The sequence below is a fragment of the Colossoma macropomum genome, unplaced genomic scaffold (genome assembly GCF_904425465.1).
Source record: "Colossoma macropomum unplaced genomic scaffold, Colossoma_macropomum, whole genome shotgun sequence".
In the NCBI taxonomy this organism is placed as follows: Eukaryota; Metazoa; Chordata; class Actinopteri; order Characiformes; family Serrasalmidae; genus Colossoma; species Colossoma macropomum.
Window position 1 is genome coordinate 17,766,854 of NW_023494806.1, and position 12,122 is coordinate 17,778,975.

Genomic DNA, 12,122 nt, shown 5'->3' on the forward strand with positions numbered 1-12,122 from the left:
TAAATGTGAAGGCCGTGCTCTCAATACTGTATCACCCCACTGGACCACCCACTGCATTAAGACTGCATTTATCATACCTAATCTATTCCAGCCTGAGCCGGCCTCACTCGGTCATGCTCTATCTAATTAGGCCACAACTGCTATGCTAGTTAATAAAAATTAATAGATGAAGGGCCATTAGGAGACAATTAAGGGGATAATGACTGCAGTGTATGAGCAACCATGAGATCTGTGTGTGGTCAACATGTCTGTGTATGTGTGAACAGTATAAAAAACAGCCAGCATGCTAGCGTGGTATTTTTAATTCTGCCAGACTTACGCGTAGATTACAAAGAGAATGAGTTTATTCAGCAAGGCTGCAGGGTAAAGAGTGCTTAAGCTGCCCCCCTCCCCCACCACACACACATACACTTAATAGAACTTCATAATAACTTTATAATTACGCCCTTCACACCAGGTCAGCCTGGGGGCAATCTTTCAATGGATAAATATATGCATATACGCACACAGGGTCATTTTTATACCTTGTAAGGCCGTGGTATCTTGCACAGGCCCCATATGCTTTTTATACAAAACATTTATGTCATATGCAAAAGGCTGAACACCCCCAGTCAAACTACATAAGGAACAAATGTAAATCTATGGCATTTTTATGCAATACCGCACAATTTATATTTTTTTGCTGAGTTTAACATTATGTTTTTTGTTTCCTTTCAATATATGTTAAATTCAGCAAATAATTGGGCATTAAAATGTGCAGAAGTGTTCTCCATAGAGGATGTGTACTACAGCTAAGGATTTTCATTTTGGTGTATCATCAGTATATTTGTAAGTACCTATATGTAATAATTTGAACCAGGTGTATTTTGTGTACATAATTAATGTATGTGTGTATTTGTATGTGTGTGTGTGTTTAAGTAGCTATATGTAATAAGATTCATTATTAACCTGCCTTACTGCTAAACCTAACCCTAACCTTATCCTCAAACAACATACAAGAACAAACAGTTTTGCTTTTTTGATACAAACTTGTAGCTTTCATTAAAGCATTTTACAATGGAATATTTTGTTGGGTCTCTAGGTTAGCCTTGTTTTTCTCTAGTTTTCCAACAAAGTCGCAAAGGCTTTGTCCACACACACACACACACACACACACACACACACACTCATATCATGCAGTCATGCAGACAGACAGTGGATAACAGCCAGAAGTTACAGGTTGTCATGGCTTTGACCAGTATGAGGGAGAAGGGAGTGAATATTATAGGGTGTGGAGGGGAGAGACAGACTGTAAAAGAGTGGGTGGTGATCTCATAAAAGCCCACCAGACTGCAGACTGCACAGCTAACAAATAAACCAGCAGGGTAGTCTCTTAACACAAAGGACCTCAATGAGGCATCAGGAGTGCACCACACACACACATACACACACAAATAGATGTATACATGAAGACACTGCCGTCACCTAAGCAGAAGTAGTGAAAGTGGTCTATATAGAAGCTGAATATTGTTTTACAACAGAGGCTCTGTTCATACCTGCTTTTATTATCCATCTCAAGTGACCTAATCACAAGAAGACAGTGAGATGTAAAGCCTTTCACACCTGGCATGTCCATGTGTCTCGAAAGCATCTTGAGTGACCATTTATGATTGTATCTTGTGACTGGAGGAAGGATGCTGTGAATATTTACTACGTTGGTGTCTTGCTATATTTATTGTCAAGTAGAAAAATCCTGCAAATCCTTTTGAAGTTTTGAAGTCCTAACAGATTATAAAAAGAATGGGTATCTCACAATATCCGACTGGTTTCTGCAGATTTTTTGGGCTACTTAAATATTGTGGATCATATATTAAATGACTTGGGATCACACACTACACAGCTTAAGTTGTTGCTGAACTGAACCGAACTCAAACAACTTGCTTGAACACACGCGTTCTCCTGTTACTAGGAGATGCAAATAAACAAACAGAGCAGTTTGATGCTGCTGCTTTTGCCGACATTTGTGTTGATACAGTAAAGAAGCAACAAGTAAACACATTTAAGTGAGGGTCATGGATGTAAAGATACGATTAGCAGGGTAGTTTTAGTTTCAGATGTACGTACACTTGATTGTGCTCGTGCCTTAAACTCAATTCATTAAAAAGCTTCACTACAAACGTGTTGTCATTTTTTTTCTTTTACTAGTTGTATTTTTTTCTTTCAGTCTCAGTTTTCATTTGCTATAAGAGATCCATTCAGATTAAGTCACTGACCAGTATACACTACCAGATTATGCTCAATTTGAGCTGAGTTACAAAAAATTAACCAGGAAAAAAAACAAACAAACAAAAAAAAAAACGTTTGATAAACTCTAACTGTTATGAAACGCGATCATCAGTGCTCGTCGCACACTACTTGGTTTTCTCTACCAACGGTCAATGCAGACTGCTACAAAATCTGTAGACCAGCGCAGACTAAGAACCAGGGCTAAAATCAGTTAAAAGTTGTGCAGTGTAACCCCGGTTTAACATAACTTGTAAACAAATAAGAGGTGCAGAAAAAAACACTGTTCCTTTCATCTGTGCTGTGACAATGCAGTTTATTAGGCAGTCCTTTATTGTTGTCGGGGATGTACGGAGACACTTTTAGTATGTACACTACAAATGTTTGCCTATGTGGTCATATACATCCCTGACCACCGCCAAAGGGAGGTTTAGTGATCAGATCCTACAGGACACACTGGACCCTGTTCACACTTGTACTTATCACTGTCACCCACTGTCGGATCATCCAAGACACTGTTAATGTCAGGTGTGAACAAGGGAACTAAATCATTTCAGTGTTCAGAAGCTGCTACTGACTAGTTACGTCTGTCAACTTACCTGAAATTGCAACTTTTCCTTTACATGGAGATCGGTCATCCATTGGGCCTGCATCTGATGACCTGAAACATAAAATCACTATGAAATACTGACCTCATAACACATGTTTACTGATGTTTAAACTCATCCCAGAGAAGACTGTCATCGGTACCTTATATGATGGTCACAGCGTTTAATAGTTAGAGTGGGTCTCCGCAATATAGACAAAATGCCACACTGCGATTATACTGCTACATACTGTGATATGCCCTGCAAAATATTGTGAACGCTCCACACAATAAAACATTTTGTGATTGAACAGAGGCTCAACGTGAAGGTTGACAGTAATCGCGATTAACCAGCAATACACAATGGTACAATGTATTGCTGGTTGGTCTTGCCTTGTTTGGATTAGGACATGACTGTGACAACAGTCAACAAGTCAGCAAGTGAACTGTAACTGACCTCTAGGCAATTTTCTAACTTTGGCTAATGCATGTCATGTGCTTTGGAGTTCCTCAGTCACCTCTGCTTTATCTGTTACCATTTTAGGAAACTGCATGTTTTCTAGGAATGAGTAATCTTTGTTTCCTCATTTGTAAACAAAACAAACAGCAGTTGTACTTGTACTGAACTCACTAATTATAGATCAAGCTTTAAACCTTATGAAAAGCCTGACCTTTTGCACTACAGTTCATGACTTGTTGAAGCTGGATTACTAATATGAATTTAGAACTTCATGATAATCTAATTTGTCACCAATATCGACATTGCGTTCAATTTTATATATTTTTTTATTTGATACTCAATAGTTCTACAACTGCTTCATTGGTAACTGTTCTTTGACAACAATGCAAATGGCAAATGGTTCAGCTTGGAGAGTCAGCGGCCAATCAAACCAGGCCTTTTAATTATTTCACTTTATTTATTTACTGTTTAACTAACATTATCACTTATTGCCTGTATGAATACAACAGTAATGAATGATGGTTCCTTTTCCCTTTATGTTCCATTTACTGTTATTGAGGTACTGTGCTAAAATATTTACTGCAATAATTATACTTCATGTTGCTTAACTCTACATGAACTGAATTAATCTTCCACAAATTAGCCACTGCACTGGACAGAATTAAATCAGAGCTTATACCTGCGTGCCACCCGCTGCATGACCTGTGCCTCCTTCATTCGCTGGAGCTCAGACATGTAGGCCATGATACGGGAGTTGCATGTGAGTAGGCTCTTTGAAGCCTCCAGAGCCTGGTCTTTCTGAGAGCAAGCAGCCAGGAGCTTGCAAGCGCCCTCGCGCATTCGGATCTCATAGTCAATCTTCTTCTGAATGTCGCTGTCCTGAAAAATAGAAAAGTAGAGGCTGTTGTCAGTTTTATTACAACAAGACACTGTTAAAGAAACCTTAACCAGGAAGTTTTACAGGTTTAAACCAAAAGGACTCACTATTTACATATTAGTTTCATCGCACTTATGGAATCATTAATGGTAGTTCCTGAATAGAAGCGTAAAGATAAGTGAATCAGTAAGCCTGTAGTTCAAGGCGTTAAGGAATATAAGTAGTCATAAAGAATCCTATGGACAGCTAGAAGCAACAAGAATATGCTAATCAATGCACATCATCACATGACCTAAACATAACCTTCCTAAATGCTTCCTAAATGTTAAACTGATCCAGATGTGGATTTTAAATTTTTCAGCTAATATTAAAGCAGCTCTAATATTATTTAACATCTCTAATTTCAAGCTAGACTTATAACCCAGCACAGTTATTTTACATATTATTTTATTTTGCAGTTATTTTACATATTAGGAAAGGTCTATATGGAAAGTCTAGTTGCCAACAAGAGGTCTGCACCACATAACACAAGACAAGACCATAGAGATTCTCTAAAGAACCACTTGCATGTAAAATCATTTACAGGCCTAAAGACGCAAGCACACATCCCCCTCCTATAAAAGCATGCCTCTACATCTTTACTGACTGTGAAAACAGCCCAAAGACAAGACTGCATGACCGCCTACTCCATAATAGGCAAAGTCCCAACACTGAGTGTCTCAGTTCAGTCACGCATAAAGCAGGGTGAAGTGTCAATGGCACAGAAAAACTTGGCCAGCTCTAGTACCTTTAGGTCACCCCCTGCGAGGCAGACATTAACATGCTGAATCATTCATGTTCCACTGTGGAACTGTCAAAGCAAGGAACCACACCCTGTACCCTTGTGTTTTCCCAGGGGCCTAGGAGGATTTTAAGTGCAGTGGAGATGGCGAATGAGTCAAAATCTAAGCTGTGGATGTTACAGCGGGGAATGAATTACTTGTGGCTTAAGTAGGGCAAGACAAGAGCAGGAAAGTAGGGGTAGACAATATGAGTTGATTTTTACATCAAGATATTTTTCATTTTCTAAAGAATAACGACAAAACTATGGTATATAAAGTCAAAGTTTTTTTATATAGCGCTTTTTACAACAGGTGTTGTCACAAAGCAGCTTTACAGAACAATCCGGGTCCAAGCCCCCATGAGCAAGTCAATGGCGACAGTGGCAAAGAAAAACTCCCTAAAAGCAAGCTCCATGGTGGTCAAACCGGTCCAGAAGGCTGGCAAGCAGTGGGCAGTGTGGTAGTATATAAAAATACTACCACAGCTACTGTTACTACTACTGCAACAGTTGCTAATAGTGCTACTAATACTGCGACTGCTACTACGACTGTTATTGTTAATACTGCTACTACGACTATTATTGCTACTACTTTTGCTACTGCCACTAGAGCTACAAAAGCTGCTGTGTCTCATAGTTAGTATTAATAATTCTAACACTACTACTGCTGCTATTGCTACTGCTAATATGACTAATACTATTACCACTACTGCTGCTACTACTATTCTTATTTCCTATACTACTGCTGCTGCTGCTTCTGCTACTGCTACTGCTACTACTACTACTACTACTACTACTACTACTACTACTACTACTACTACTACTACAACTACAACTACAACAATTATTACTTTTGCTACTGCTACTACTTCTGCTAATACTATTCCTCCTATGGCTACTTCTACTACTACTGCTACTGATAGTTACTACTACTACTAATGCTACCACTACTACTGCTGGTATTGCTACTGCTAATACTTCTCCTGTCATTGACACTACTACTGCTACAGCTGTTATTATTACTACTAATGCTACTATTGCTACTGCTGACAGTGTGCCAACATAACACCAGCCAAAATATAGCAAAATCAATATCAATATTTACTTTTATACCGCTATACCCCAACCCCTAAGGGAAAGGGTGATGTGGCATGAAGATAACTGTGGAAAAACGAGCGAGGAAAGAGGAGAGAAACAGAAAGACAAGAAAGAGAAAGAGGTGACTAATGGCTTTCTCTTGCGGGAGATTAGCCAGAGCGAAGTGGCACTGAAATTACTGCAAAGCAAAGAGTCCAGTCCAGTCAGCAGAACTGAAAAATGCACACTGAGTTTTCGCGTTTGCAGCAACAAGAGCGAGAGAGCGGGGAAAGAAGAGAGGAATGGACAGAAAGAATGGAATGACCAAGAACAGCACTGAAAAGAGACAAAGCAGATGCTCCACCTCTGACCTTGAGGCCCCATTTCTAGCTCCTCTTCATGATAAACACTGTGAGGTGTTTTGATGTCCTGGTCCGTCTTTATGCTCTTTTACAATTATACAGTCCACACCATTGCAACCAGTTTGACCACTTAAGAATCCCGACTACTTGTGTTGCTATGGTGATGTCCAATAAACCCTCTATCGGGCAGCAGTTTGAGGAGCTCATTAAGAAGCAGAGAGGGTTCCAATTAAGAGAACACGACTGCTCAACACATGTGCTCCCACACGCACAGACACTCCATTTGAATAATTACTTCTCTCTTTCCAACTGGCTTCCAAGGACAAGTAGATCTAAACATGAATGTCAGTGATTTGCTGTCAGCTTTTCAAGTTCAGTAGACTATAAAGACATAAAAAAGTCTGATGGCCAATTATGACACATTAAAAGTCATTAATGCTACGCACGGTCCTGTTAAAGTAAACAAGATGAAAGCATGAGGCAGTCGTCATGTATCTTGTTTCGAGAGTTGCAAATCAGGCTTGGGCGAGATCAAAGAGCCTGCCAAAGATGGCAAAACCACTGTTGCCACCCATCTAGAGCAGATCTGATTGCATTCAGCCACAATAAAATTAGTTGGGTCAGGTACTGATTAGGTATGTAACAATTCACAAAACTCATAATTCCACTGGAAATACAGAGGTGTCTCATTCTGATACACTTTGATAGCCACAAGCTAAACAGGCTAGTCACAATACAATGATTCAATACAATCCGATGCACAGCAATACAATATGTTGTATTGTTACATCTCTAGTACTGACATTGAACTCAAACTCATCCCAAAGGTATTTGATGGAGCACCATCATTCCAGAGAATGCAGTTCCACTGCTCCACAGTCCAGTGCTAGGGGTTTTATAACCCTCTCGCAGACACTCTGCATTGGGCATGGTGACCATAGGCTCATGTGTGGCTGCTCCAAAGTGTCCCCTTCTATTAGCAGTGCTTTTCTATGGGGATCATATGTGCTACTTGTGCGCAGTTGAACGTCTGATTCAGCAATGGAGGCACCTTAAAGTAGTAGAAGCAGTGCATGGCTACGAACGGACAGATGTGTATATAAAACATACGTTTTTATCATTTCAGAAACACAATGTTCAGTTATGACAGTGAGGATATGAAAACCTTCTGGTGTCTGAGGAGTGGAAAAGGAGGAATGCTAAGAGAGCCAAAGGGAGAAAAACCAAGTGAGGGGCTGGATGGAAAGAAATACAACAAAAAAAAGCACGCAATAAAGAAAGAAAAGTGAGCATGTGAGCACTGGACTTCTAGCCTTGGAGCATCACGTGACTCAGGCAGAACAGTAGCTCCCTTCTGAGCCAGCCAAAGGCCTCCCAGTATTTATAGCAGTGAAATTGCCAGGCTGCTCTGGGGCTTTCCCAAAAAACAGTACGAGGCTCAGCTCTGCTTCAGTAATAATGACTTTCCATGCCACCATTTGATCCGCTTGCACACAGACAAGCTCTGCGACATCCCCCCGTAAACATTCCCATGCGAAAAAATACTCTAATGCAGGCTGACATCTTTTCAGGGGAACAAAAAAACATCAGAAGGCCTTTTGGAAAATCAGGTCTAAGAACAGGCGATGAGCTTTAAGACTAAACGCTTTGTTCTGAGGGAATGTGATTTGCATCAATGCCCCCATGCATTAGGTGAAGTAATGTAAATGCAAATGGCATCTATTTGGATGGAAATGATACACTCAGATTCTTAGCAGCTGTTCCAACAGACATACACACAGTCTTGGCACTGCATGTCTACAAATGTACACAGTGTAAGTGGTGTTTAACTGAAATACTGTACTGTGCAAAACTCAGAGACCACCCTTCATTTATTTAATTGTCAGTTAAAACAGCCAAGTTAGTCATTTTTCAGGAGATATTTCTGAGAACATTAGATTTAAGATAATCGACCTGAAAATGAAAGAGGTTAGTCAAAGGAAATTAAAATAAAAAAATGAAATTAAAAGAGATTTATAGATACAGAGGAAATGGGACTCACTCACTAACAAACGTGCAAGATCTGGTAGACCACCATACCTGTCACGATCAGATAAACAGTACTTCACATTAGGGCTGCACCAACACTGTATCGGTATTGGTGCCAATACTGGCACCTAAATGCAGTACCGTGTTGCTGATGGGGAAACAGATACCTATGACCAAGTCCACAAACCAATTTCTGATGGACATGCACGCTGCTGAGTGACGTGTACATGTGTCCCAGTAGACAGAACTTAACACATCGGTGGTCTGGGTGACTAGAAGCAGCAAAAATGCACATGGCAAATGGCAATGTGCACAACGCCAACATTTCATGGAAAAGCAATGGTAGTTTGTGATGTACCAGTTGGAATTCTTCCTAAGGTTTTCGTTTCACTGGTATGTCACAAATGGATCAGATAACACAACATATAAACACTTTTCCTCAAAGGCTGAGCCACTTCTTTCAGTAATCTCCCGGCGTGTAGTCCGTTACAGTCTCAATTCTCTAAAAAATCCACAGGTGCTTCTATCCATCCGTCCACTGTTAGAAGATAACTCAGTGTTGTGGTTCTGAAAGGATGTGTAGCTGTCAAAAACCATTGCTGAGAGAAATAAACAAATAATAAAATCGCAAAACAAACAAAGAAGCTGTTGGTGTTCTTAAAACAATAAGTTGGCCACCCCAGAGCCCAGAACTGAACAATCACCGAATGTGTTTGGGATTACTTGGATTGTGAGAAACAGAAAACATCTGATACTAAACTTTCGAGATTTGGAAAAACATTACTTTAGATTTCTTTGAAAAAACAAAAGCAAGTCTCTGAGAACAATGGCAACTGTAATAAGAAGCATTTGTTGGCATGAACGTTTGTGGTATGAATATGCTTGAACGGAGGGCAAACACTCTACAAAAGTGCTACACACACACACACACACACACACACACACACACACACACACACACAACACCCCTCCCTCAAGCCAGGTGCCAGAGTAGGGCGGCATGCCAGGTCGAGAGTGTGTGTGCGTGCCAGGCGGAGAGAGAGAACAAGTGAGTGAGTGGCAGGCTGGTAATGCAGGGTGTGAAAGAGCGAGCGAGGCAGAGATGAAGAGAGGGAGGAGGAGGAGGACAAAGCCACTCTTCTGTTCTCTTCTGTTCCCAGGTAATGAAGCATGAGCATTGAAAACGAACCCAGATGGGAATAATTGAGACAGATGAAGTCTTCACCCTGCATCAAGAGAGAAATCGAGAGAGAACAGTGCACTGGCCACTAGCCACTTATGGACTGTCACTGGAGTACAAAGGTCATTTAAAACAGTAATTTCCCCGTCTTCTGAAATGGCCTAAACCTGTTTCAAAAGGATGAAGGAAATAACTGAATCTAAAATTACATGGGATGTCCTGGACTAGCACATCATCACTGCAGACAAAACCAATAATGCAGTCAGTAAAAGCCTTGAGGCTATGTATTTACCAGCAAACTGTTTTGTCAATTCACTATATGAGCTTAAAACTAATTACTAGCTTGCTAATTGGCTATAATTGCCTGGTGCCACCTCTTTCATTCCTAACTATTGGCTAATATCCTCAAAATGTGCTAATTAGTTCTCCGCCTATCATCACAGCAATTTCTAGAGAATCTGTAGAAACAATGTGGTAACTCGACCACTACCAGATTGTATCAAAAATGCTTTTTTCCGGCAGGAAGCACAGTGAGTCATGGGAAGTGACTGTGGTCTTTGGAGAATACAATTTGCTTTTGAAGTCTGAAAATGCCTCAAATACTTAACGAGAGACTGTCTTGGAATGAAAAGGGCAAAGAATGAAAAGGAGAAAGAGAGTATGACAATGTCTAAGCACTTGGAGAAGAGTCAAGAGACTAAAAGAGACACTTCATAGCCATTCTAGGTCACTATGTTTTTTTTTTTTTTTAAACAGTCTAAAAGAAGACACCATTATATCATCAGTTTACCACTACCTTCTAAATAATTCTAAATAAAACCGGCTGACATGTTTGGTATTTAGCCAATTCCACTAAAATGTCATTATCTACTGCTATCATCCAATGTGTGTCCACTAAAAGTGATGGGTATTTAATAGGCCCTGTGTGTTCAGTATCATTGTCTCGAGTGAAGTCTCCTGGGGAGGAGGTCTCCGAGACAGATGCCCTTAAATCGTTTATTTGTGTTGTCATGCCTCGCCTGCTCGAGGTCTCCCGCTGGGGATAAGACTTGAACTTTGACTCCTTGTTCATGCCATATGCCATTCCCAGTCACAACCTCACAGAGAGGGACCTATCATGGCTAAGAAAGGCAGGTCACGTGACAGACTGATAGGAGTAGTTTAGCTGATATATGTAGGCAATTAAAAGTAATGATGCGCCATTTGTCATTCGTGACTATGCATCATTTTTCATAAGTGACTATTTGCCAAGATTTATTGTATGTGTATTTTCATAAGTGAGACGCTGTGTCAGCAATTCCTGCTGACCTGAAACCTTTCTAGAGGGATGATATTTTAGCCCTGCAATAAAAATACTTTTGTTCTCACTACATTTGAGAGCATATTAAAGGAGCACTTAAGGTTTTTTTTCAGCCAAATCTCTATGTTCTGCATCTGCAGCATACGGTCAATTACCACGGACCATAATTTTACCATTCAGATACCACTTCCGCACCTGCCCATTCCTTTCTATTATAAACCTGTTTTGAGCCAACAGGTTTTCTATTCTTTTACTAAGCACAGGGAAACAATTGACTGATGGCAACAAGCATTAAACTCCCCGGGAACTAAAATTGAGTGTTCTGGTAAAAACTGAACAAAAAAGTAGGACAGAAATATAATAAACCATTGCATAAAAGCCACTGATCAGACCAATCAGAATTGTCTTGGCACGCCCCTAAAATTCTAATGAGCACTGCTGACTGACATCCCTTATTCCAAGACTCCCACCCTGCTACACCCTTGAAGCAGAACTAAACACAAAAGCGAGAGCAGGGTGAAATGAGTGAAACGAGCTCTTCATATGTAGGTGGTGTTGTAGACTACTCTGCTCTGTCCAGGACTCTCTAAAAACATTATCCAGCCTTTATTTGGCCATTTCTTAAAGGAGATAAGGATTCATGTTACAGCTGTATGTGCATCCATGGAATGCTGGCATGACTGGCTGAACAAACAGACGAAGGAACAGACAACAGGCAAAGATGAGCGAGCTTGACCAATCATTTACATGTGCTAAGTTAGCTGTTGCTTAGTGGCTAGCTTTTGCTAGCGAAAAGTTTCTTTCACTAGAATAGAGTGAGGCTGGTTTTTTAAAGCTGTGTGGGCGGGATTAGCCACATCAGTCCTGCGATTGGTGAGGGCAATGCTTATGCAAGCTTTACCTAAGATTAGGACCAGTTTACACCAAAAGGAAAAATTTTGGCAAAATACATCAACTGTTCAGTGGACATTATAAAGTTATTTGCAGGACTTTATACAAGAATATTATGTACCCACTAGAGCAACCTCAACAAAACTGGTGTATCCTGTTGCATAAATCAAACAATGGCCATTATAAGTCACTCAGAGCATAAAGAACCTATACAGAATGTCTTTAAAGTGAGTCACGTTAGCGTTCCAAGAGGAAATCCAATGTCAATCCAGTACAGAT

General features: G+C 40.3%; 1 protein-coding gene across 5 annotated transcripts in view; it reads right to left on the minus strand.

The window, feature by feature from the left end:
- The window catches only part of rtkn (rhotekin), an 86,748-nt gene that overhangs the window by 15,963 nt on the left and 58,663 nt on the right, over positions 1-12,122 (minus strand). For all 5 annotated transcript variants that reach the window (XM_036597895.1, XM_036597898.1, XM_036597896.1 and 2 more), the window contains exons 2-3: positions 3,988-4,187; positions 2,862-2,923 (exon numbers count right to left, since the gene is read on the minus strand). In XM_036597895.1, the coding sequence (XP_036453788.1) occupies positions 2,862-2,923; positions 3,988-4,187 (262 nt within the window). The remainder of the gene's footprint in view (positions 1-2,861; positions 2,924-3,987; positions 4,188-12,122) is intronic.